Below are 26,371 nucleotides of genomic sequence, written 5' to 3'. Positions count from 1 at the left end.
ATCCACTTGAGAAAAGTACTTTCCCTTCAGTTTTGATGTTCTACTATCATACATTTGTGTATCACACTCTCCATGACATCTCAGGCATGTGACTAAATAGAACTTGGAGATGGAGAATCTTACATACCTTCCAGCCACATAAAACCACATTTCTTAGTTTTTCGGCTGATGAACTTGTCTCAGAAGGAAGAAGTGAATTAGTTGTGGTTGTATCATGATCTCGTCGCACTCTAGAAAGTGAGCAAAACAGGTTCCCATCAATATACATTTTTGTGGTCGGCTTAAGCTCATCTGAATGGTATTCAAGACACCTTTACAGACTAAGATTGTAATTTTCCCAAGAAACCACCTGTCTTCTGGTATTATGAATTGCCAAGCCTGTATTGAAATTGCAGACAATGTTAAACACTTGTACTGAAAGAAATCACACACAAATGATATGTTACAACACGAGATTTAATTAATAACATGCTCTGCCTAACTAGTCACATATGCATACACGTACACTTGGGTCAGTAAGTTGAATAGGGTCACAAATCTTCATTGTTAGAACACTCAAGTCACATATTCAGTCGGCTTAGGTCACAGATCTATTCATTGTTAGTACTTCCAATTCACATAGATTCGGGTTAGGTCACAGGTCACATTTAGTACCTTTGACATCACGCAACATATAAGACATCAAATTAGAAGCATAAATACAATACCATACACATTCCGCATTGTCACTAACAAACCAATAACTAGAAGTCTTGTAATAAAATCAACATTTTCATTTGTATCACATCACAGCAGTACACAGATATGTGTATTAGTTTTCAATAAAATGAATAATGTCACAGATTAGAGCAATTCATTGTTGGCACTTCCAAGTCACATATACTGAGCTCAGGTCACAGATCATCTACCATGGTCACATACACTGAGCTCGGGTCACAAATTATCCTCTAACATCACGCAACATATTAGACATCAAATTACAAGCACGAAGGAATTTCCTTACACATACTCTTCACACCTAAAACCCTAGGTCATGCCCAATACTGAATTTACTTCAATCGACTACAGTTCACAGAGTGCCCAAATATCCAACATGTTTTTTCATTGTTTGATAAACAAAAAACAAAAAAAAAATGAGGAAATAACCTTGTTCGATTGGCCTTTAGGCTCGGTCACAGACACCGAATGCGTTGGGGTTCCCATTGGGCTATCCTGAGACATCCTTTTGCTTCTTCTTCTTGTTGTGTCTTCGAGATTAATAACCCCTCATGCACCTTTCAATTTCTCCATTAGATTTCGTTTTTAAGGTAACGAAAGGGATGTACTCACCACAGTGGTTCTTGCACAAATTGACTTCGACAATGGTGAGATTGTAGGGTAACTAAATGGCGATATTTGGACTTTGGGTGGATGAGTTCAAACTAGCGAGGGTTTGGAGACGACGGGAAGTCGTGGGAGAACAAAGAGAGGGTTTGGAGATTACGTGAAATCGTGGGGAAAGAGAGAGAGAGAGAGAGAGAGAAGATAATTGATATGGTAGTTAAGAAAATTGTAATTTGAATTACGATAATTAAGGAAACGTGACATCAGTTAATATACACATCGACTAATTATTAAATTATAAAAAATAAATATTTCACATTTAATAATTATATAAAAACATGACATGTGCATAAAAAACTTCCCACCTAATGTTTGCAGCCCAATCTTCAAACACCTGGGACGGTGTAATTTCCACTATTCACAGGGGTTTATAGACCCCTCACATGGGGTCGGCTCCAAGTGGGCCACAATGCAATACAAAGTGAAAAAAAAAACCTCGATTCCACCCCATATGAGACCCCTGTAAGAGGTCTGTAAGAGCTGGGGTTGTTCCATAAAGTCCGAGAACATTATCAAGTTAATTAGACTTTTCAAACACTCCATAAAATAAGAAACAAGAAATATCACGACTGTTAAGTCTAGATCGAAAAACTCGTTGAAAAAATATTTCAGCCACTTTATGTTGTCAAATGAGTAATGAATTATAACATTGAATTGGGTAATTATATTACCATCACAATTTAATTATTACACCACATTATAATCACACCACAATTAAAATATATTTTCAATAAAAACATCACAAGAAATTTACAATTATACTCCTAATACAATAAAAACTAAAAATAAAATACAATATTGTGATGCACTCATCCTCTCAATATACTTCATCTTTATTTTATTTTTTCTTAGAATATGTTTTTCTCTTTCCGCTTTTCATCTCCATCTGTGTTGACACATTGCAAGTTTTTCGTTACTCACCCCCAATAATTTAAGTGCAACATATATGGCTTATGTTAATGCCCATTTACTCCCAATAATTAGTTTCTAGAATTTTTTTTTCCCAAGATTTCTATGAATTTTTAATTTATTGACTTCAAATGTAGCAAGCCAGTTTTCTCCGAATAAGTGTAAACAAAACCAAGAAATTAGTCTTTACTAATTTTAAAGACGTGTTGGTGTTTTTTAACTTTATTTTCAATTTTTTTAATTTCCAGTTTTAATTTTATGTTTTTGCTTGTGGATGAATCTTTATTCATTTACTTTCACCAAATACATTATGGTGGCGGTGGTGCCTCAGTCCTTGAGCCCTTTTATTCTTGCAACCCATGTATTTTGTGGTTCAATTCAAGTCCTTCACTTTCTAAATTATTCAATTTGACCTCCAAACATTTCAATCTTCGATTCATGGTCCAGATCAACTATTGAATTGTTATAACTTGGCCCCCAACTTTTGGATTTCGATTTTTTTTCGCTTCATTCCTTTAATTCATTTTTCTTCATAAATTTTCAACTATTAAACATAAAAGACAAAAATTTACAATATAATTTGTGAAAAGAACCATCAAATATCTTTATTTTAAGGTACCAAATAAGTGTATAAAATACACTTATCAAATACCCCCAAATTTAAACATTTGTTTATCCTCAAACAAAACTATAAATAAATAATAATTGACACACAAGCATTCAAAAATATTCGGTTGGACAATCTAGCTTCTCACCTCAGGATTCAAGATTTAGTGTTTACGCTATAAACATGCTTCAAAGTCACAAGTACCAAACTAATATCCACTCTTCCAATGCAAAAATTGAAGTGTGTCTGTGAAGAATCGAGTAATCAACCATGACTGCACAAGTTGTTTCAATTTCCGACCCTTAATAGTCATATATATCCTTTCATCACTCGTAAGATTCACAAACCCTAAACTTATTCTTTTTCACTCTTTTCTAGTGTGTAATATAAGGTTGAATATTTCATTACTATCCTCACCCTCTCGAGTTTAGGTGGACGTTACTAGTTGCAAGTCAACACTTCAGTGAACAAGGATTCTCCAATTATTTGATTGTTTCGATCTCCAAGAATCAACTAGCTAATTATCTTACATCAAAAGTTAAATTCCCTCAAGTAACCGTTAGGGCTTAACCACAGGTATTTTTTTTATATATTCTCTTCATTAAGCTCCTAAATGACCCCTGTAGTAGGCTTTAGGCCAATGACTCCCAAATAAGATGATTTTAGAGCATCAGGTTTTTAAATACCCTTACAAACTTACTGACCCGATTCAAAAAGGCTTCGAAGAGAACAAATTTTTTTTCTCATTTTTTTAAGTGCAACTTCGTCTCTAATTACTTTCTAAATGACCCTTGTAACGAGTTTTAGGCCGATGACTCCCAAGTCAGATGACTTTAGGGCACCAGGTTTTAAGATACCCTTACAGACTTAATCACTCGAGTAAAAAAGGCTTTAGAGAGAAGTTTAAACTTTTCAAATGTATATGCCTTGATTAGTGCAATGCCCCTTATCACACACTTATTCAAACAAACCGATCTCTAACTTAAGACTTTCACAGAGTTTTATCATATTAGTCTAAGATAATCTACACATAAGTATCCACACATGGAATCCACATTCACTCAGCATCTTCCTACAACTATAAAGTCACGCCCAAACTGTGCTAAATTTGGTCTAAGGATAGATAATTTATTATGGTTTAGGTAAACCATTTATGTCCAACTAGATCAACATATCCAAAGCAAGAAACAACACATTTAATCATAATGTCAAACTCAATTCTAGTACGCTTGTAATATCAAATTTTGTGAGGTTAAACTTCAATTAGTCTAGTATGCATCCTATTCACAGTTCATAAATCAATACCAAATCTCAAATTAAATCATCATTGTCTGCTATACTGTCTAATCCACACAAACATTCAACTGAACAAAAGAGTTCTTTTTTTTTTAATTTCAATTTTTTCTTTTCTTTTTTCTTTAACAAACACACAAAACATAAAAAAAACTAAAACTAAAAGTTTTTTTCACCCCCAAATTTAAAACTGACATTGTCCTCAATGCCATAAAGCATAAATAAACACATAAAGGGGGTAGGGAAAAAGAAGAAGAAGGTATTCCCCAAATTTTTCTGTTGAATGTGTGAGGCACTATGTGAGACGACTGGATAATATTCTTCATCATGCTTTCCCTTGGATCTATATTGGTTTGAGTGTTCCACGACGTCATGTTCCTGAAAAATCAAATTTGACAAGTTAAAGATAGGGAATAAAAGTTACTTAGCTCAAATAATCAAAATAACCAACAATAAATTCAAGGGCCTAAGGGCAGAAGGGATATAGGTGATGACTCCTAAAAATTGAAATGTGCCTAAATCTAATACAACCTAGTAAACAAAACAAAACTATATGCTGTGCGACACAAAAAGTAAAATAAAAAAAATTTGAAAATTGGGTTGCCTCTCAATAAGTGTTTCTTTTAAGTCATTAGCTGGACTTTGTGCTGCTATTATTTTGGTACAACTAGGTTAAGGCTCTCTTTAGCGATGGGGAAATCTTCCACGTAGTGCTTGATACGTTGGTAATTTACTTTGAAGTTTCCTTTTGTTGGATAGTGTAATTCAACTGTGCCGTAGGGAAACACCCGAGAGACCGTAAAAGGGTTAGACCATTTAAATTTCAACTTTCCTGGAAACAATTTAAGTCTGAAATTGTATAAAAGCACTTGATCTCCCATTCTAAAAATTCTTTGCCTAATGTTCTTGTCATGCCACTGCTTCGTCCTTTCCTTGTAGATGGCTGAATTCTCATATGCTTCTCTTCTGAATTCTTCCAATTCATGTAGTTGCAGTATTCTTGTTTCTCCAGCCTTTTCGAGGTCTATGTTTAACTGCTTCAATACCCAGTATTCTCTATGTTCAAACTCCACTGGTAGGTGGCATGCTTTTCCAAAGACCAGTCGATATGGAGACATCCCAATAGGTGTCTTGTAAGTAGTGTGATATGCTCATAAAGCATCGTCTAATTTCTTTGGCCAATCCTTGCGAGATGCATTCACAGTGAGCTCCAGAATTCTTTTCAATTGTTTATTCGAGGTTTCCACCTGTCCACTTGTCTGAGGGTGGTAAGGAGTGGCAATTCGATGTTGTACCCCGTACTTATGTAGCACTACTTGAAATAACCGATTGCGGAAATGAGTTTCACCATCACTTATTATAGCCCTAGGTGATCTATAGCGGTTAAAAATGTGTTTCTTTATGAAGTCCACCACCACCCTTGCATCATTTGTAGGCAATACTTTAGCTTCTACCCATTTAGAGACACAATATACTGTCACTAGGATGTACCGATTGTTATAAGATGATGGAAAAGGACCCAAAAGATCAACACCCCAAACATCAAATATTTCCACCTCCAAAATGTTGTTAAGTGGCATCTCGTGACGCGCTGATATGTTACCTATCCTCTGACATTTATCACAAGACCTGCAAAAACTGTGGCAATCCTTGAACAGTGTAGGCCAAAAGAAACCACATTGAAGCACCTTTGTTGCTGTTTTAGTGGGGCCAAAGTGTCCTCCATAAGCCGAAGCATGAACCCATGAAAGGATAGGTTTCATCTCATCCTCTGGTACACATCTCCTAATGATCTGGTCCGCCCCTCTTCTGTATAAATTTGGATCATCCTAATAATAAAATTTGGCTTCTTGAAGCAGCTTCTTTTTCTGCTGATAGGTGAGATCATGATCCATATAGCCACTAGCTAAGTAATTAACAATGTCTGCATACCACGAAACCTTCTCTATTTGCAATAACTGTTCATTTTGGGAAGACCTCATTAATATCCATGTCCTCTGAATCATGCAGTTGCTCCAGCCTTGATAAATGATCTACTACCTAATTTTCTGTACCATTTTTGTCACGAATTTCAATGTTAAACTCTTGCAGTAACAGAACCCATCGAATCAGCCTAAGTTTAGCATCCTTCTTCTCAAACAGATATTTCAATGCTGCATGGTCAGTGTAGACTATCAGCTTTGAACCAATTAGATATGAATGAAATTTGTCGAAGGCAAATACCACTGCTAGCATCTATTTTTCTGTTGTTGCATAATTGATCTGAGTATCTGTCAAGGTTTTGCTGGCATAGTAGATTACATGTAACACTTTTCTTTTACATTGGCTAAGCACCGCTCCCACTGCAAACTCACGAGCATCACACATAAGTTCGAAAGGTAGATCCCAATCAGGTGCTACTATCACTGGTGTAGAAGTTAACTTTTCTTTCAAAGTATTAAAGGCATTTAAGCATTCATCAGAAAAGTGAAATGACATGTCCTTTTCCAGTAGATTACACAGAGGTTTTGTAATTTTTGAGAAATCTTTAATGAACCTTCTATAAAATCCTGCATGTCCTAAGAAGCTTCTGATTTCCTTAACTGAATTAGAAGGCTGCAATTTTTCAATCACTTGTATTTTAACTTTGTCAACTTCAATGCCCTTTGAGGAAATCATGTGGCCTAAAACTATCCCCTCCTTTACCATAAAGTGACACTTTTCCCAATTGAGCACCAAATTCTTCTCTTCGCATCTTTTCAATACAAGAGATAACCGATCCAAGTAGTCATCAAATGAATCTCCAAACACAGAAAAATCATCCATGAAAATCTTAATGTACTTTTCTACCATGTCAGAAAAGATAGCTATTATGCACTGTTGAAAGGTTGCAGGTACGTTGCATAGACCAAATGACATCCTTCTAAACGCAAAAGTTCCATAAGCGCATGTGAATGTTGTTTTCTCTTGGTCTTCTGGAGCAATAACTATCTGATTGTACCCTAAATATCCGTCGAGAAAGCAGTAATGAGAATGACCGGCCAACCTCCCCAACATCTGATCAATGAATGTCAATGGAAAATGATTTTTTCTGGTTGCATTGTTTAGCTTTCTGTAATCTATAGATACTCTCCACCCTGTCACTAACTGTGTTGATATCAGCTCGTTGTTCTCATTCTTCTCCATTGTGATTCCACCCTTTTTAGGCACAACATGTACTGGACTCACCCATGAACTATCAAAGATGGGATAGATAATACCTGCATCCAACAATTTTAGAACTTCTTTCCACACTACTTCCTTCAAGGTTGGATTTAATCTGCATTGTCCTTCCACTGATGGCTTTAACCCGTCCTCCATTAAAATCCTATGTATACAAAGAGTTGGACTTATTCCTTTGATATCAGCTATTGTCCATCCAATTGCCATTTTTTCCTGTTTAAGTACCTCCAAAAATTTATTCTCCTCTTCCATTGTCATGTTATTTGCAATGATTACTGGAAGTATTGTAGATTTTCCCAAATATACTTAACGGAGATGTGAAGGTAGGGGCTTTAGTTCAAGAGTGGATGCCTTTTCTACTGAAGGTACTGGGGGTGAAAGGTTGTCACCAAGAGATTCATACTTCCAATGTCTTCTTCCTATTGGTTGCTCAGCCAAGTTGACAACACATTCAGCTTTTCCTACTTTTGTTGCTTCCGATTATGCAATTTCTGATTCACAAAGAACTATTTGATGCTTTGTTTCAAATGTATCTGCCACTAACTCTTCAAAAACATCTACTTAGCAACAAGTGTCTGAAGTCAGTGGATGTTTCATTGCCTTGAATATGTTGAATATGACTTGCTCATTGTCCACCCGAAGAATTATCTTTCCATCGTAAACATCAATCAGCACTCTTCAGGTAGCTAAGAAGGGTCTTCCCAAGATTAGAGGGATGTTTGAATCTTCTTCCATGTCTAAAACGATAAAGTCAGCCGGAAAAATGAATTTATCAACTTTGACTAGTACATCTTCAATAATCCCCTTCGATCGTTTGATTGATCTGTCAGCTAGTTGCAATGAGATTGTTGTAAGTTTTGTTTCTCCCAATCCAAGAGACCTGTAAATAGAGAGAGACATTAAATTAACACTTGCACCTAAATCGCATAAAGAATGTTCAAAATAATTAGAACCAATTGTGCAAGGTATCGTAAAACTCCCTGGGTCTTTTAGTTTAGGAGGTAGTTTTTTCAATAGAATTGCACTGTACTCTTCGTTCAGGCAGACTATCTCATGTTCTTCCAACTTTCTTTTGTTAGACAAGATCTCCTTCAAGAATTTAGCATAGCTGGGTATTTGGGCAATTGCATCTGCAAATGGAATATTGATGAACAGTTTCTTGAAAATCTCTACAAACTTGGCAAACTGCTTGTCCAACTTCTTTCTCTGTAGCCTCTGAGGGAAGGAAATTGGTGGCACATAAGCTTTCTCGGGGCTGGGTGCTCTCACTGTGGGTGTTTCTATCCTTTTATCCTCTTCATTGGTTGGTTGTTCAAACTCTGCTTCTATCCCAGCCTCTTCACCCATTGCTTCTTTGTCTTTTCTGTCTGGTCTCTTCACATGTATCTCTAGAAGTTGCACTCCACTTCTAGTCATAATAGCTTGCACTTGCTCTTTTTGATTGACCATTGTGTTGCTTGGCAATGTCCTTCGTGGGCGTTCTGCAAGCTGTTGAGCAATTTGACCAATTTGAGTTTCCAGCTTCTTAATGGATGCTTGCTGATTCTGAAAGTTAGCGTCAATCTGCTGGAACACCTTGTCTGTCTTCTACATGTACTGGTTGAACATCTTTGCCAAACTTGATTTTTTCTCCTATTGTGCATTGTTTGAATTGTTCCCTTGCTGATTATCTGACCATCTGAAGTTTAGGTGTTGTCTCCATCCTGGGTTATATGTTTGAGAAAAGGGATTAAAATTTCGCGAGCCATTTTGAATGAAGTTGACCCGTTCTTCCGAAAACCCCATAGATGTGCAATTTTCTGTTAGGTGATTTGCTCTGCAGTTTTCGCAGGATGGTCCAGTTATAACTGCATGTGCTCCTTTTGTTTGTGACTTCACCAATAACTCTCCATGTTTTGTCAATGCTGCTATTTGGGCGTTGGTAGATGCTGTGCTGTCTAATTCATAAATTCCCGCCGCTTTTGGAAGCACCACTCTTTCTGATGAAAACATGGAATGAGTAGTAGCAATCAACTTAAACAGATCCATTCATTGTTGCACTAATTTTCCTATGATCGATCCGCCTACAGAGGAATCCACTTAAGATTTGGATAGTGGTGAAAGTCCGGTGTAGAAATACTGCACTTGATTTCCAATAGTGATCCCATGATTTGGACACTTCCTCATCAATTCCTTAAATTTGTTCCAGGCCTCTTGATAGCTTTCCCCATCTTTCTTCTGAAAGGTTTGAATTTCCAATATGATTTTTGCTACTTTAGCTGGTGAAAAGAACTTATTGCAGAATTTCCTGGTCAGTTCCTCCCATGTGGTAATACTTCCATCCGGTTCGGCATCTAGCCATTCCAATGCTGCATCTCTCAGTGTATATGGGAATAATCGCAGCTTGATGGCGTCCTCATTAACCCTAGGAGCACGACAATTCTGGCAATTCCTGAGAAACCTTGAGATATGTGTGTTTGGATTCTCATGAGGTAACCCATAGAATTGCAGAGTGTTGCTTATCAAATTAATTCAATAAGCCCGTATCTGGAAGTTGTTATCCCAAAATCTGGATATACTATGCTGGACCACGCGGGCACTGCTATAGGCGTCAAAAACATAGAAATTGGCAAGTTCCCTTCATTTACTTCCCTTTGCTCTTGTGTTGAGCTCTCGCCACCATTTGTCTAATTGGCTATATAAGGTTAGGATTGTTTAGATTGTCAGCCATTTGATATTGCTGTTTTTGTTTGTGTTCCCTGCGTCTTCGTCTGAAGGTACATTCTATTTCCAAATCAAACGGTTCAAGATTGTCGCATTGGGCACGGAGCATACAACGAACACAGTTTTCTGTAAATAAAAGAAAATAAGCAAATCAAATAACAATTAAAAATAAGATAAAGTAAAATAACTAAAATAAATAAATTAATTAAGACAAAAAATAATAGTCCCCGGCAATGGCGCCAAAAACTTGTTTTCGATTTTATCTCACAAGTGGACGGATCGTAACAAGTAGTAAAGTGAATCTTTTGAGTCCGGATTATTGTTCCCACGAGAACTATACTTTAGTACTCAATTTATTATTCCTAACTTCTATTTAATGGAAATAAGTAACTAAAAAATGATTAAATGTGATTTTTAAATCTAATTATTAGAAATTTCGTGAATGTAACAGAAAATTAGTGAGAATTTAATTAATAAATGGGGATTAGCTAGGGCGGAACAAATTCACCTACTGGTCACCTTTATTTCTAATATCGAGATTCATAAAACTAAAGTAGTGTTCGGTCGAATTCTTCTATTGTATTCAACTTATCCCTATCAAGTTCTCATTGAACCTATTTAAATAGTTCAATTCCATATCTCTATGCAAATTGAATTTAATTAAACGAAATAACAGTTCTAAGAATTTCTATATGATCGCAGCAATTAATATAGGTATCTCTACACGTTATATTAATTTACCGAATTTTAATATATAGTCTAAATAAGAATCCGCATCTCTACGTAATTATTGTTCACGAAATCATTGAATAATTGGCCAGAAAATTCAAAGTATTAAAAACATAATTAAAATTCACACATAAAATATAAAAGAACAATAATCTCAAATAAAAGAAATAAAGATCCCAAATCAATTACATTGTTTGCCCTAAAAAATAAAATTTAGTTACACATATTAATGAGAGAAAAACAAGAACTTATGGAAGACATCACCAAATTAATTGACGGAACGTTATTGAAGTTTTGCAACGTGAATCTGCCGTCTCTGTCATGCTCATTGCCATTTCTTCTTTTATTTATTTATTTTTTTCAGCCATCGCCTGTCCTCAAATATGTGTGTAAATTGTATAATAATGGTTGAATCTCCCTCAATTCCCATGCGTCTCTTCCATCAATTAATGCCCTCCAATTCTCTCTATATATATATACAACCACAAAGTTTGACTCCCGTTCAAAGCCTTTAATGCTATATTACCCATCAAGTCCTCGATCTTTTCATATAATAAATTTCAGTCCTTGAGCCCTTTTATTCTTGCAACCCATGTATTCTTTAGTTCAATTCAAGTCCTTCACTTCCTAAATTATTCAATTTGACCTCCAAACATTTCAATCTTCGATTCATGGTCCAGATCAACTATTGAATTTTTACAACTTGGCCCCCAACTTTTGGATTTCACTCTTTTTTTCGCTTCATTCCTTTTTCTTCATAAATTTTCAACTATTAAACATAAAAGACAAAAAATTAGAATATAATTTATCAAAAGAACCATCAAATATCTTTATTTTTCTAAGTGCAAAATTGCTTGGTTTTGAATATATTATGGACATGTATGTTAATGATTCTAATTTTTCCAACATTTACAATTCATGTCATAAGGGGGCTATAAATAAGTTCTTTAAGTATGAAGGGTATTTGTTTCGGGAGAATAAATTATGTGTTCCTAATTGCTCTATGCATGAACTACTGGTTAGCGAAGCACATAGTGGGGGGACTTGTGGGTCACTTTGGGGTAACAAAGACTTTAGAGGTATTGACTGAACATTTTTATTGGCCTAAAATGATAATTGATGTGGAAAGGGTTTGTAGTCGATGCATAAAATGTAAACAGGCTAAATTAAGGGTCTTACCTCATGGACTGTATACACCTTTGCCAGTACCTAGTGAACCTTGGGTAGATATTTCAATGGACTTTGTGTTAGGTTTGCCTAGGACTAAAAAGGAGCGAGATTCAATTTTTGTAGTGGTGGATAGGTTTAGTAAAATGACACATTTCATTCCATGTTACAAAATTGATGACGCCATTAATATTGCAGACTTGTTTTTTAAAGAAATTGTGCGTTTGCATAGAGTACCTAAGAGTATAATGTCAGATATGGATATTAAGTTCCTTAATCACTTTTGGAGGGTCTTGTGGAATAAGTTAGGCACGAAACTACTATTTTCTACAACTTGTCATCCACAAAGAGATAAAAATAAAATAAAAAGAAAAAATAAATGATGTGATAAATGGGTCAGGGATCCCGCCCTGATCTCACCCCATCCCGCTTTGATTGAGCATGAGTATGGGGTAAGATAACAAAAATACCTAACGGAACGGGGGTGGAAATGGCCGACTCGTCCCGTTGCCATCCTTAACTATTTGCTACTTCCATGAGAGTTACAGCAATTGTTTGGGGCTGGGCGACGAATTTGAAATTTCATTTTTCATCTTTTCCTTCTTGTATTCTAATTCATGCTTAAAATACAATAACTGAGAATTGTCGTTTTGTTAGAACAGCAAAAATGTTGTTTTATGATGAAACCCCATAATTTACTCTATTTTTGAGAATAGAATTGTTATGAAATAAAGATTGGAGACAAAATTGTAATGCAAGTCAAAGGTCGAGAACCATTGTTGTATTTTACTTTTCAGGAAAAATTCATTCCGAAAAGAAAAATTACCTCACGACTTCTCAATTAAAATAAATGGTTGAAAGGTACATGATATCTCTGTGATAATTGTTCCAGTAATCAATAAACTTCTCAAAATATTGAATGTCATTCATTGAGATTACTTTCGTTTTGCAACTATAATGGAATAGTTGACACGACAAACAGATTGCACAGCTGACACCTAATCTCTAAATTGAGGCCCAATCACAAATAAATGTGTCTTTAATTGTTTACTATACTTTGATAGAAGTTTTTTTTTTATTGTTCATTATATTTTAAAGTGATCAAGTTTTGGCAATTAAAATTTTCAAGTCGCGAGATGATATGAAAATCAATAATGCTGTGTAGACATCCGAATTGACACTCCGGATGACACTTCACACACATGTGGGTGGGGCTCAAGCCTAATAAAATAATCGTTGCCCCACCCCATGTGTGTGGAGTGTCCTCCAGATGTCAACTCAGATGTACGCATAGCAGAATCGTATGAAAATTTAGGAATTATAAATAGCTTTTCAAAAACAGGTCCACTTTATGAGTTTATGATTAGAATGACAGCATTCTCTTTTTGCAAGATAATGACTAATTTATAGTGGTTGGTGTGCAAAGTCAATTGGAAAGAATTTTGCTAGAGAGAGAAGAAAATTAAAATCAAGAAGAATGAAATGAGAAATATTAATCACGGTGGCAAAGAAATCAAAAATCCGATCAAACCGATCAAACCAAATCAAATCAAGTCATTTTGGGTTCGTTTGAACAAAAAATCGATTTTGTTCAAGTAGTTTTAACCATTAAAGAGTCGGGTCGGGTTGGTTGCGACGATTAACCAACTCATCATGCTAATACCATTTTTTTTTTGAAAATTTATTTTCATTATAAAATTCATATTTTAAATTAAAAAATGAAATAATAAAAATAAAAATATAATTTTTCTCAAATAATTTTTTTTTACCATCTACGCTTTTCTACTAAAACTCCAAAATTCAAAAGAAAAGACAAAGCAACTAGAAGAATTGTTTATTATAAACTCCAAATTTATATTGTAGCCTTACTTTTCATTTTCATGTAGTTGTTTGTTGATAACTAACAAACATATATGTTGATTTTGGAAAAATAAACATTTTACTATTTACATTACATTATCTCTATATAATTAATACGCAATATGCAAGCAAAAAAATTATATATATAGACAAACAAAATTTTTAACTCAAAATCGGTACATAAGTTTTTTATTTTTTATTTTAACTCGAAAAAATGTTCAAATAGACTAACCAAAACAAGCCAATCCAAATCAATTTGGTTTGATTTGATTTCAATAGCTACATTGGGTTTATTTGTGTTGAGATTTACCAAAATTGATTAAGTCGATTTCGATCTCGAGTTGAGCTCTATATCAGCACAACCCAAACCATGTCCAAACCTAATTAAAACTAGTAGTTAAAACTAGTAATTACATCCAAAAAATATGATGCTAGAGCTAATAATTACATTCAGAAGTTTCTATAAAAAACACATGCATCAAACAAAAAATCTGGCATAGACACCTCTCATTATTTGCACAAATCCTTGCATCTGGGGCTTCTTTAAAGTGGAAAATGCATTGCCTCTCATTAAAAGGAGTAGGGGTGTCAATGAGTTGAGCCAAGCCAACTCGCGAGCTGAAACTCCCTGCTTGGGCTCGGCTCAAGCTTTTTTACATCGAGCTTTTTTGGCACTTGCTCGGCCAAAAAATTAATGCTCGAGCCTTGCCGAACCGAGCCTGCTCGATTTATTTTCTTCCCTTTGCTGCCTTAGCTGCCAAATAGGCAATTTCTTTATGATGTCGGTTAAGGCAGCGACAGGTTTGTGGTCATTGGAGATTAATTTTTTTTTTCCTTTTTATAAAATTTAAATGGGCCGGCCCAGGCTTGAGTCGGCTCCCCGAAATGGGGCTTGGTGTCTCTAAGCCTCGAGCTGGGTGGGGTTGGCTCTGACTTTTTCTGAGTCGAGTCACGGGCGGCTCGAGCCGACGGATTGCCATCTCTAACGAAGAGGTAGATAGGCCTTCATTTGGCTTGGGTGGACTGTTCATAAGTCCCTCTACCTGGGGTTAGCTGAATCATTCAAGTCATTCTAATAAAAAAATTCATAAAGCAAGCTTGTTCTTGAAGAGTCCCGATAATTCCTAAATTTCTATTTTTTCTAGACGTCAGTCTGAGAAGTTTAGTGAGCAATGAAAGATGCATTTTCCATGATTAGGCATTAATTTGGTAGTTGGGCGCCAACTGTGCAATTCGCCTGTTATGTCAACTATTCCATTATAGTTGCAAAATGGAAGTCATCTAGTGTGTAACGTCCGATACTTTAAAATTTTAGTGACAAAAACTGGACATCTGAAACTATAGTGAACAATCGAAGACACAAATTTAAGTTTAGTGATTATTGGGACAATTAACTATGATATTTCGTTACTTTTATTTTTCGATTCTTTTCTTCTCTATTAAGCTAAAGGCTTGAGAGGACGCAAGTCATAATTCCATTATGATTATTATTTTTTCTTTCTATGGATTTTTTCTAGGGAAAAATTCACAATTAAGGCATAAGTGTGGGCAATTCAATTTTCATGTCTAAAGTTTTAAAAATGCGAAAATCAGGTTTTTATTTATTAATTAAATATATTTTATTAACTAAAAATAATAAGGTCACATTTATACCATTAATGATTACATGCAAATAATTATAGGCCATAAACTTATTTATTATTCACGTATTATCAATTAATTGATCACGGATTATTTCGATGTTACAAATTATAAATTTTATAGGTCACAATTTATTTCATTAGTCACAGATGAAAAAATTATAGATCATAATTTATCTATCAGTCACATGTTTTCCAATTTTTTGGTCACAATTATCAAATTTCAATGTCAAGGTTAGATAGTTAGTCATATATCAGATAGTGGGTCACATACCACCACCACCTCCACTGCCACCATCGCTACTTACCACTGCCCTCACCCCGTCATCGTTGCTACCACCACCACCTCTACCACCAACGCCATCACCACCACCACCACCACCACCAACACCAACACTAACACCACGACATTACCACCAAATCCAATTAACTACTAACAAAAACCACAACAATCAACTCTCCAGCCACCAGCAACCACCTCCACCACTACCAGAAACCACCACTACTGCTTCCACCAAACATACCAACAATACACAACCCACAACGTTACCACCGTCTCTATCGCTACACGACCACCTATTCTTGTAACCACAACCACCAGTTCAATCAACCACCGTACCACCTACACCTCCGATCAACCTCTTCTTCTGATCATAACCACCAATTTTACCAAATAATCCCCAAATTGCTACCGTCTCCACCACTACACGATATTTTTGCCCATATCTATGATTCATCACAATCTCCTCAAATCGGAAAGAGAAAGAAAAAAAATCCCAAATCCCCTCCAACATTGACACCAGTCGGCACCAAGAACTGCAGCATCGTGAAGCTGTGTTTGCAGCAATGTCGTCATGCTACATTAAGGGGCTGCAAAAATAAGTCGTCATCAGTGTTGAATTTTAAAGAAGACAAAATCTTCATACAATAAAAATAAAGAGAGAGAGCAGAGAATGTAATTGCTTCTTGGTATCTTTATTCATCAATCCAATGACCTTTATATAGGCATTAACACGACAGATACAAGCAAGAAAAGGGGAACTCACTAACAAATTCTGTAGACTCAGTAATTAGCAAAACAAACTAGCTAATGATGCTAAAGATTAGGTCAACATGTAAATTACTTATTCAACAATCCCTCCCTTAAACTCATGTTTAAAACATCATTTATTTCTTCAGCGTGCAAACTCAAAGCAACTTCCTCAGCTTTTGAAATACATCCAATTTAATGGCTTCTATAAACAAATCGACAACTTGATTCTCTCCTTTGCAGTAAATAAGATCAATGGTTTCATCTTTTGTAAGGTCTCGCAAGAAATGATACCTTACATCAATATTTTGCTTCTTCCATGTAAAACGGGATTCTTGGATAACTTAATAGCTGAATTGTTATCACAGTAGTTATGGGTGGGTCCTTTTTGCTTGAAACAAAGAAACTCAAGAATCCTCTGTAGCCAAATTGCTTGACATATACATGCCGTTGCTGCCACAAACTCTGCTTCTGTAGTTGACAACGTCACAATGGCTTGCTTCCTTGAAGACCATGAGACTGCTCCTGTCCCCATCATAAAGACATAAACAGATGTGCTTTTTCTATCCTCTGGATCACCAGCACAGTCACTATCTGTAAAACCAAATGTATATGATTTTTCAACACTTTTGTACAACAAACCATAATCAGCAGTGCCTTGTAAGTATCTGAAAATTATTTTTGAAGTTAAGAAATGCATCTCCTTTGGACACTCCATAAATCTGTTGATGAGACTAACAACTTACATTATATCAGGCCTTGTTGTAGTTAAATACATCAAGCTTCCTACGATTTGCTTGTAAAGAGTATTGTCAACATCTTTTCCTTTGGGATCTTTGATGAGCTTCACATTTACTTCTGTTGGTGTGCTAACAGGATTACATTCATTCATTCCAAACTTGTCAAGAATTTCCAGCACATACTTTTTCTGAGAGATAAAAATGCCAGCAGTAGATTGAACCACCTCTATGCCAAGAACGTAATGCATCATGCCAAGATCAGACATATCAAATTCAATCATCATTGACTTCTTAAATTTCTTAATCATGACTTGATCATTTCCAATGTAGATTAAGTCATCTACATATAAGCAAACCATGAGCATCTTGCCATTATCCTCCAATTTCATGAAAAGTGTATGTTCATAAGGACATTTTTTAAATCCTTCCTTCAAAAAATAAGCTTCGATAAGACTGTACCAAGCTCGTGGGGCTTGTTTTAGCCTATATAAAGCCCTTTTCAGCTTAAGCACTTTATATTCTTCTCCAATCTTAACATATCCAGGAGGTTGATTAACAAATACCTGCTCTTCTAAGTCTCCATGTAAGAATGTTGATTTAACATCTAGTTGAAAAATAGGCCAACAATTTTGTGCTGCAAATGCAATCACCAATCTGATTGTGTCATGCCTTGCAACTGGAGCAAAAGCTTCTTTGTAGTCTATGCCGAATTTTTGTTTGTAGCCTTTGGCAACGAAGAGCGCCTTGTATTTATCAACTTCACCATTTTCCTTCAGTTTTGTCTTGTAGACCCATTTTACACCAATAATCTTCTGTCCTTGAGGAAGTTCAGTCAATGTCCAAGCATTATTTTTTTCAATGGCTGCAATTTCACCATCCATTGCCTTTCTCCATTTTGATTGTTTGACAGCTTCTTCAAAAATTATAGGATCACAATTTGAAAATAGAACAAGGTGTATGAGTGAGTTCTTGGAATGGTCAATCCCTGTTAACTTATAGTTAGCCATCCAAGTGGGTTTCCTTCAGACCCATTCTGATCTTTGTGCTGCTATGGACTCTTCTTGGATAACTGTGGGTTGTGGTTCTTGCTCCACAATCTGTTGCCCTTCTTCATCTTCTCCATCAAAGTTTGCAGGGAGTTGTGTTGTTATTCTATCTTCGTTCCATGGCCACATTCTTTCTTCATTAAAGTCTACATCTCGACTAATGACAATCCTTTTAGTGATAGGATTATATAACTTGTAAGCTTTAGAATGATCACTAATACCAAGAAAGACACATTTTTCTCCTTTGTCATACAACTTCTTCCTGTTCTCATTGGGTATATGAGCATAAGCTATGCACCCAAAAACTTTGAAGTGATCCACAGCGGGTCTTCATCCATTCCAAGCTTTCTCTGGTGTCATATTTTTAACAGCAAGTGTAGGACTTCTGTTCAATAAATGAACACTCCAATTAACAGCATCAGGCCAGAAACTTTTTGGAACACCACTCCTTAGCAAGATGCTTCGCACCATATTTAAAATTTTGCAATTCTTCCTTTCACAAACACCATTTTGCCGAGGAGTGTAAGATGCTGTAAGTTGCCTTTTAATTCCATTAGTCTCACAAAATTTTGCAAATTCCTGTGAGTTGTACTCTCCACCGCGATCAATATGAAGTATTTGTATTTGCCTACCCACCTCCTTTTCAACATGGACTTTAAAATGTTTAAAAGCTGCAAAAGCTTCAGATTTTTCCTGCAAAAGATACACCCATGTTTTTCGACTAAAGTCGTCAATGAAGGTGATTATGTATCTTTTACCTCCATTAGAACATGGTGTTATTGGCCCACAAGGATCGGAATGAATTATGTCCAATGCCTTCTTTGCTCTACATGATTTGACTTTTGGGAATGGTTTCCGTTGTTGTTTGCTAGCAACACATTCTTCACAAACTTTCGAGGGAGTTGTAATTTGAGTAAGGCCTGTCACCATATGCTTTTGTTGAAGTATTCTCAACCCACCAAAATTTAGATGACCAAATCGAAAATGCCAAAGCCAAGCCACATCTTGTAATTTTGCTGTGAAGCATGATTGATGAGTGTTATTGAGATAAATAGGAAACATTCTGTTTGCATTCATTGTGGCTTGAGCAATTAAACCCAAATTATCATCTCAAACTTTGCATACTCCATCTTTGATAGAAATCTCATAACCCTTTTCTTCTAATTGACAGATATCGAGGAGATTGGTTTTCAAATCTAGAATAAAAAGGACATTGGAAATTTTTTTGGTAGCATTTTCGTTGGTTTGAATAATTACTTGTCCTTTTCCCATAACCAATACTTTAGAGTTGTCTCCAAACTTCACATTATCTCGGATTGATTCATCTAGAGTGGAGAAAATTGACTTGTCTCCACTTATGTGATTGCTGCATCCTGTGTCTAGATACCACAAACACTTAATGTTGGTTTTTTCCTTTGCATGACTAACCATCAATAAGCATACTTCCTCTTCTTCCTTCACTATATCTTCCTTTATTGCATAATAATTAGATCTCTCACCATGACCTTTGGGCAAATTAGTTTGGCATTCTTACTTATAATGACCATACTTATGACATCTGTAGCACTCAACGACAAACTTGTCTGCTAACTCAAGTCTGAAAGTATTTGAGTGGAAGCCATCTCTCCTCTCCCTCTTCCTCTTCCATGATTGTTGTAATCTCTGCCTCTACCTCAACCTCTACTGTTTCTGCCTCTTCCTTGGTGTCCTCTGCTAGATGTCAAGTAATTTTATGTTGAGGCCTTCAATGCATGCTCCTCTTTCTCGTGCTGGGTAATTGTATGTTCATGAACTAACAAAGAACTTTGTAATTCATCAATTGAAAGTACATCAATATCATTAGATTCTTCTAGAGAACAAACAACAAAATTAAATTTTGGTGTCAGGGATCGAAGAATCTTCTCAACAACAATGACATATTCCATTTTGTCGCTGTGGGTACGCATTTTATTGACAACTGCCATCATCCGCGAGAAATATTCTGTAACTGACTTTCCTGATTTCATTCGAAGCAATTCGAACTCCAAACGAAGTGCCTGAAGTTGTTGCCTCTTTGTCCTTGTTGATCTTTGATATTTCTTTTTCATGGAATCCCAAATATGCTTGGAGGTATCTTTGCAAAGAATGGTCTCCAAGATTGAACGATCAATGGCTTGAAAGTGATAATTCTTTGCTTTGAGATCTTTCAACTTTCGTCCTTCAAGCTCTGTCTTTTGAACATCAGTCACCACAGAACCTTCTGCTAGTTCTACTATTCCGTTGACAACAACCGTCCAGTATTCTTTGGACATCAAGAAGTTCTCCATGAGCATGCTCCAATGGTCATAGTCACCATCAAAGCGTGGTATAGCTGGTTGCACAAAGCTGTCAGAAGCCATTGTTTACTTCTGCTACAAACGGTTCAGATTAAATGTTGGGAGGAAGGATTTATGATCAAAAGTAAAATCTGCAGGCCCTTTATAGTATGTGGAAAGACTTGCTTCTGTAAGGTTTAAATCTTGCTGGATTAGGTTACTACTCCTGCAATTTATGAGAAAGAGGCGGTCAGATTTTATTTTATTTTTTGTAGAAGGTTTTTAAGATAACCTGCTCTAATACCACTGTTGAATTTTAAAGAAGACAAAATCTTCATACAGTAAAACTAAAGAGAGCAGAGAACGTAATTGCTTCTTGGTATCTTTATTCCTCAATCCAATGGTCTTTATATAGGCATTAACACAACAGATACAAGCAAGAAAAGAGGAACTGACTAACAAATCCTATAGACTCAGTAATTAGCAAAACAAACTAGCTAATGATGCTAAAGATTAGGTCAACGTGTAAATTACTTATTCAACAATTAGAGCGAGTGAACGCTGTCGACAGAGAGATCGAAGAATGATGGAGCCACCGAGTGATATTGCTTCAGAGTAGAAGAGAGAGAAAATACACAGAATAGTCACCGATGAGGATGCTTCAAAGCTTCGCCGCCATCGTGAATCGTCGCCGCCAATGGTAAGATGGTGTTTTATGGTAGAGAGAATGGAGAAAATATAGATGGTAGAGAGAGAAAGGAATTAGGGTTGAAATTGAATTTAGTTGTTGAAATATTTAATATTTAAATTATTAAATCAATAGTTGATTTCTGAATAATGAAACTACGACCCTGATTTTTGAATTGTGATATTTAAACCCCTAGTATTGTGTAATTTCGATTTTTTTCTACTTTGTTTGAGAAAGACAACATTTTACTTCTCTTCGACTGTAAGAAATTTCATATTGATTGAACATGATCCCGCTGTTTCAAATGTAAATGCAAAAAATAGAAGTCGGATATTATAAATCTATCTACACGGATATTTACTAAATGCAACTATTATATACTTAAAATTCTATATCCACTTTATTTTTGTGCGTTTATCTAAATGAAAAGATCAAATGTCTAATCTTTTCATTTTTCTCAAATTGGAATATATTTCTAATAATGGTAGAATTACAATCATTTTGGTTTTTCTATTCCTCATTTGATTTAGATAAAAATCATATTTTTAGTAAATTTTGATGAAAGTTGATTTCATGTGTATCTAGTATATAAAAAGTTGTGGATCCTATAAAATGTATAATTAAAATTAATTATTGTCTTTGACTAAAATTCTAATCATTTTTTTGTTGAGCCAAACATGAGCTAAGTTTTAAACATAAGGGTCAAATATGTCTACATGATAACGAGGAAATTGCATTTTAAGCAACGATCTTGTGAATATAATCAATTTTTTTTATTATTTTTTTAATCTTGATCAATAAATTTTTGTTTGTCCATTAGGTAAAAATAAAATGACACGATAGAATTCTAGTTGGAAGTTGTCGACTTTTTATGACCTTTGATTCCTTATAGGGATGACAATTGGGCTCACTGGCTCGACTCGAAAAAAGTCCTAGCCGACCCAGCTCTACCAAGCCCCATTTCGGGGCACCAGACCACACTCGCCAGCTCGGGTTCACGAGCCTTTAAAAAAAACATGTTAAAGGTAGCATTTTGCTGCTTTTTTAAGGTATTCGGGTGTTGCCTTAAGGGGAAAGAAAAAAAAAAGCTAAGCTAAGCCAGCCCAGCTCAGCACAGGCTGAACTTAGATTTATTGGCCAGGGCAAAAGCTCAGGTCAAGCTTTCAAAAAAGCTTGAACCATTTTACTACAATCGAACCCGAGCCTCGGGTTTCGGCTCAACTTGTTGACACCACTTCCTCCTCTTCTAGAGCAAAATGGGATATAGTAGACACTAGAAAGTGGGTGGGGGTAGGAAGTGAAAGTACATTCAAGATGTAACCCAAAGGAGAATAGGAAGACTGATAATATTAATGGATCAGTCTATTGCACCACTTGGCTAGAGCTCATGATACAAAAGATCTTCCACATAAGCATGCGTGCATGTACACTAGAGTCGATAATTGATCCTTAACTCTACCAAGAATTGTAAGTACTCTAAAACTCACATGTCCAACAAACGTGCATCAATAAAAATTCCGTGTATACCCTCCAATTCTCAAGTCAATTGAATCGGAGTCTCTATATAATGAAAAGTAATGTTTTGTGTTAGATTAAATCTCTCTCTCTTATCCATGTGAAATCTCTCGGCGGGTCTCCAATGTTTTGTTCTATAATAAAACATCCACGTGTTTATTTAAGTGTCACCATACTTTAGCTTGTGGGATCAGCTACTTACTTCACAAGTAAGAAATGTCACACGTGATGGTCTATCCGTAATAACGATATCCGTATCTCGTTATTACTTACAACCACAGACGATTTAAGATTCAATCAGATGTAATTTGTATCTCACAATCACAACTCATTGTGATTAACAAATTATGAAGATTTGAATTTACGGACTCTATTATTTATTTAATTGTCTATTAATTAAATAATAGATCTGTCATCAAATTGAATTAATTATATATCAAAAGTATTTATGTTCAAAGTTGATTAGACTTAGGGCATAATACTTACAAACTCCCACTTGCACTAGATCCAATCACTTATATGTCTAATATCATAAGTTTACATGATGATCATGTTTATACTACGACGACTCTTTGTCAGTGGATATGCAATATTGTTAAATGTGGGAATTCGTTCTTCTCTTTACGTCATTCTATGTATTATCTCTTTGATGAGATTATATCACCTTAATACATGTTTGGATCATTGATAAGACCTTAGTTCCTTTGCTTTCGCAATGGCTCTATTGTTATCATAATACAATGGTATGTGATCAACAATATCAGGAACTACTCCAAGTTTATTTATGAACATCATGATCCAGATTGCAACTCTTTGCTACTTCTGAAGTAGTCATGTATTAGGTTTCTACTATTGAATCAACGGTTGCTTCACGTTTGGAACCTTTCCAACATACCGCTTAAGAGTAAACCAGTTTCTCCATATGAAATCTTCTCAAGATTTTATTTATGTAAATTGGAATGAGTTAAGCAATCTTCTAGATCTACCTCTATAGATCAAGTTGCTTATCTCATATCGTTCATGAATAAATCTTTTAACAATCATTATTTCAACGATTGAAACATAGGGATGTCGTTTTTTATAATATTAGGAATACGACAATGCTCCCACTATCTTCTTGTAAACACACAATTCGTCTTCAAATTTAATAAAATCAAACACTTTAACTTTTTCCATTAAATCGAAGATTTCAACTCCATAGAAACTTATCTTAACCTTTAGTTACGATATGCAACTATCGCAAATAAAACCCAAATGGACTTTAGCAAGGCCACATGAGAAAGGTTTCACCAAGGTCAACACTTAACCTTTGCTTCTAGCATTGCTTTGTATATATGGATATTCACATCCACATTGACCTTTCCCTTGTAAACTATTTACAAAATCTTATGGGTTTTATTCCATCAGGAGGCTCGACCAAAGTCCAAACTTTGTTCACATACGTCGAGTTTCATCTCGAGTTTCATGGCCTCTTGCTGTCTCTTTTAAGTCAACACTTGACTTTATTTTGTTGCAACTAGCAGGTTCATTATCCCGGATCACTAATACCTGATTAATAATCATGGATTCGCACCTTCTTGAAGGTCAAATGATCCTACTAGATTCATATAGAGCTGTCAACTAGATTCATATAGAGCTGTCATGTCCTCAGGAGTCTTTACTTCCTGATCAAGAGAATGTCCCATATCTGATATGGGATCAAGCTCGGATTTATCTACTTGGTTAACTATATTTGTGGACTCTTGAACTTTTCAAGTTCTATTTTGCTCCCACTGTCCTCCCCTAGAGTAAACATTTTCTCTAAGAAGACGATATGTCGTGACATGAAGACTTTTTTCATTATAATAGAATTTATATTCAAACGTCTGCTTTGAATATTCCCACAAATACGTATTTATCGGATTTAGTGTCAAACTTATCCGATTCAAGGCGCTTCAAATAAGCGTCATGACCCCAAACTTTCATATAAGATAAATTGGGACTATTTCCTTTCCATAACTCGTATGGAGTTCTATTAACCAATTTAGATGGGACATGATTTCTTGTGTTGCACACTGCAATTAATGCATGACTCCAAAACAATTTTAGGAGATTTGCATGGCTTGTTATTAATCGCATTATATCTAATAATTAGCAATTCCTCCTTTTATATACACCACCTTGCTGCAGTGTATAAGAAGGAGTCCACTCAAGAGAATTTCATTCTCTCTTAAATAATCTAAATTTTATTTTTAAGATACTCTCACTTGATTGAATCTTAATGTAAGGGTATCTTTACCTATTTGTTTCTCTACTTCTAGTTTGAATCCCTTGAACTTTTCAAGAATTTCATGTTTGAGTTTTCATCAAGTATACATGATCATTGATGAAATAAGAGAAATATTACCTGACATTAATTGACACGAGTCCATATGCATCATTATGCATTATACTAGTAATTATACTGACCTTTCTTCTTTTCAAGTAAAAGAAGATTTGGTCATTGTGCCAGACATGCATAATTTGTACTTGTCAAAATCAATTAGCCCCAAGTATACATCTCTATGTAACTTTGGAATTACTTTACATCTATATGACAAAGTTTGTCATGCCAGATTTCGGTAATAATTAGATTATCGCATTTATGTCTTATAATTTCTATACTCATTATAGAATCCTTAGTATTATAGAATATAAACGTCGTTTTGTAATTTACAATAGCCATTAAGATCTTTATCAATATAAACAAGAACAACAATTGTCCTTAGCATTAAAATAGTTCATATCCGAACATGAAATTCATTTAAATGTTCCAGCTATGGTGGGTATAAAGTGACATTTCTCTAATTTCAATACTAAACCAAAAGGCAATGGCAAGAAGTATATGCATACAGGCAATGCAGCAACCTTTGCTTATCTCCAACGTGTAGGTCAACTTCTTCCTTTCGCAGTGGTCTACTTCTATTTAGTTTCTCCATATTTGTATGAGATCTACATCTCATATCAAATACTTAAGAAACTCGTGAAGTAGACGTAAGCCACGCAATATTCCTTCCAATGACCTTTCATTCTATAATGAAACCAAAGGTCATTAGATTTGGTATTATCCTTCACTTAGACTGTCTTAATCATATTAGATGCTTTCCCAAAGTCCCTTTAGACTTCCTCTTAATACCCTTAGAGGAATCAATGGCTTGCCTACTTCTAACTTTGTTATTGGGCATAACAGTCCAGCGGATGTTAAGCAACTTAATAATTGTGCATTCGAGTTTATTCACGTTAAATTCATAATTAGTTATGAATAGCTTTATCTGACAGAAATTGCAGAACCAAGTCACTACTTAGTTCATGGTTTATGATTGAACTCAATTGAGACATTTCTCAACGTCAATCATCTTCAGTGTCTAAGCATCGATTGAAGATTACTCTGTCATTTTGCACCGATATAGTTGTTTGGAAGTCTCATATCCTTCCACACATGATTATTATCATACAATTCTTTGTAATGAAAAATTATGTGTTAATATCTATACTCTCAAGTTGCTTTTGTAATTTAGTGACATAGTTGCAAGTATCACATACGTTGC

General features: G+C 35.3%; 3 protein-coding genes across 3 annotated transcripts; all 3 read right to left on the bottom strand.

Annotated features, from left to right (window-relative positions):
- Nucleotides 1-4,845: 4,845 nt before the first annotated feature.
- Nucleotides 4,846-5,310, bottom strand: LOC111383321. Its single transcript, XM_023007404.1, has one exon. The coding sequence runs from the start codon at nucleotides 5,308-5,310 to the stop codon at nucleotides 4,846-4,848; it is 465 nt and encodes a 154-aa protein (XP_022863172.1).
- A 2,761-nt stretch (nucleotides 5,311-8,071) lies between these two features.
- LOC111383320 lies at nucleotides 8,072-9,421 on the bottom strand. The gene is made up of 3 exons (XM_023007403.1): nucleotides 9,158-9,421; nucleotides 8,424-8,938; nucleotides 8,072-8,273 (listed from the first exon to the last, which is right to left on the bottom strand). Exons 1-3 carry the CDS (start codon nucleotides 9,419-9,421, stop codon nucleotides 8,072-8,074), a joined length of 981 nt encoding a protein of 326 aa, XP_022863171.1.
- A 10,478-nt stretch (nucleotides 9,422-19,899) lies between these two features.
- Nucleotides 19,900-20,686, bottom strand: LOC111383319. Its single transcript, XM_023007401.1, has 2 exons — nucleotides 20,113-20,686; nucleotides 19,900-20,021 (listed from the first exon to the last, which is right to left on the bottom strand). The coding sequence occupies exons 1-2, from the start codon at nucleotides 20,684-20,686 to the stop codon at nucleotides 19,900-19,902; spliced, it is 696 nt and encodes a 231-aa protein (XP_022863169.1).
- Between the last annotated feature and the right edge of the window lie 5,685 nt (nucleotides 20,687-26,371).

The sequence above is a fragment of the Olea europaea genome, unplaced genomic scaffold, assembly GCF_002742605.1.
Source record: "Olea europaea var. sylvestris unplaced genomic scaffold, O_europaea_v1 scaffold2659, whole genome shotgun sequence".
In the NCBI taxonomy this organism is placed as follows: Eukaryota; Viridiplantae; Streptophyta; class Magnoliopsida; order Lamiales; family Oleaceae; genus Olea; species Olea europaea.
This window is presented reverse-complemented; position numbering and strand designations above follow the sequence as displayed.

Coding starts and splice junctions, on each gene's coding strand:
- LOC111383321 (XM_023007404.1), bottom strand. CDS start 5,310: ATGTCTCCATATCGACTGGTCTTTGGAAAAGCATGCCACCTACCAGTG.
- LOC111383320 (XM_023007403.1), bottom strand. CDS start 9,421: ATGGATCTGTTTAAGTTGATTGCTACTACTCATTCCATGTTTTCATCA. Junction 8,939..9,157: donor TGGGGTTTTCGGAAGAACGG/GTCAACTTCATT, acceptor GCTAACTTTCAG/AATCAGCAAGCATCCATTAA. Junction 8,274..8,423: donor ATAGTCTGCCTGAACGAAGA/GTACAGTGCAAT, acceptor CTCTATTTACAG/GTCTCTTGGATTGGGAGAAA.
- LOC111383319 (XM_023007401.1), bottom strand. CDS start 20,686: ATGGCTTCTGACAGCTTTGTGCAACCAGCTATACCACGCTTTGATGGT. Junction 20,022..20,112: donor TTCAATTGATGAATTACAAA/GTTCTTTGTTAG, acceptor CTTGACATCTAG/CAGAGGACACCAAGGAAGAG.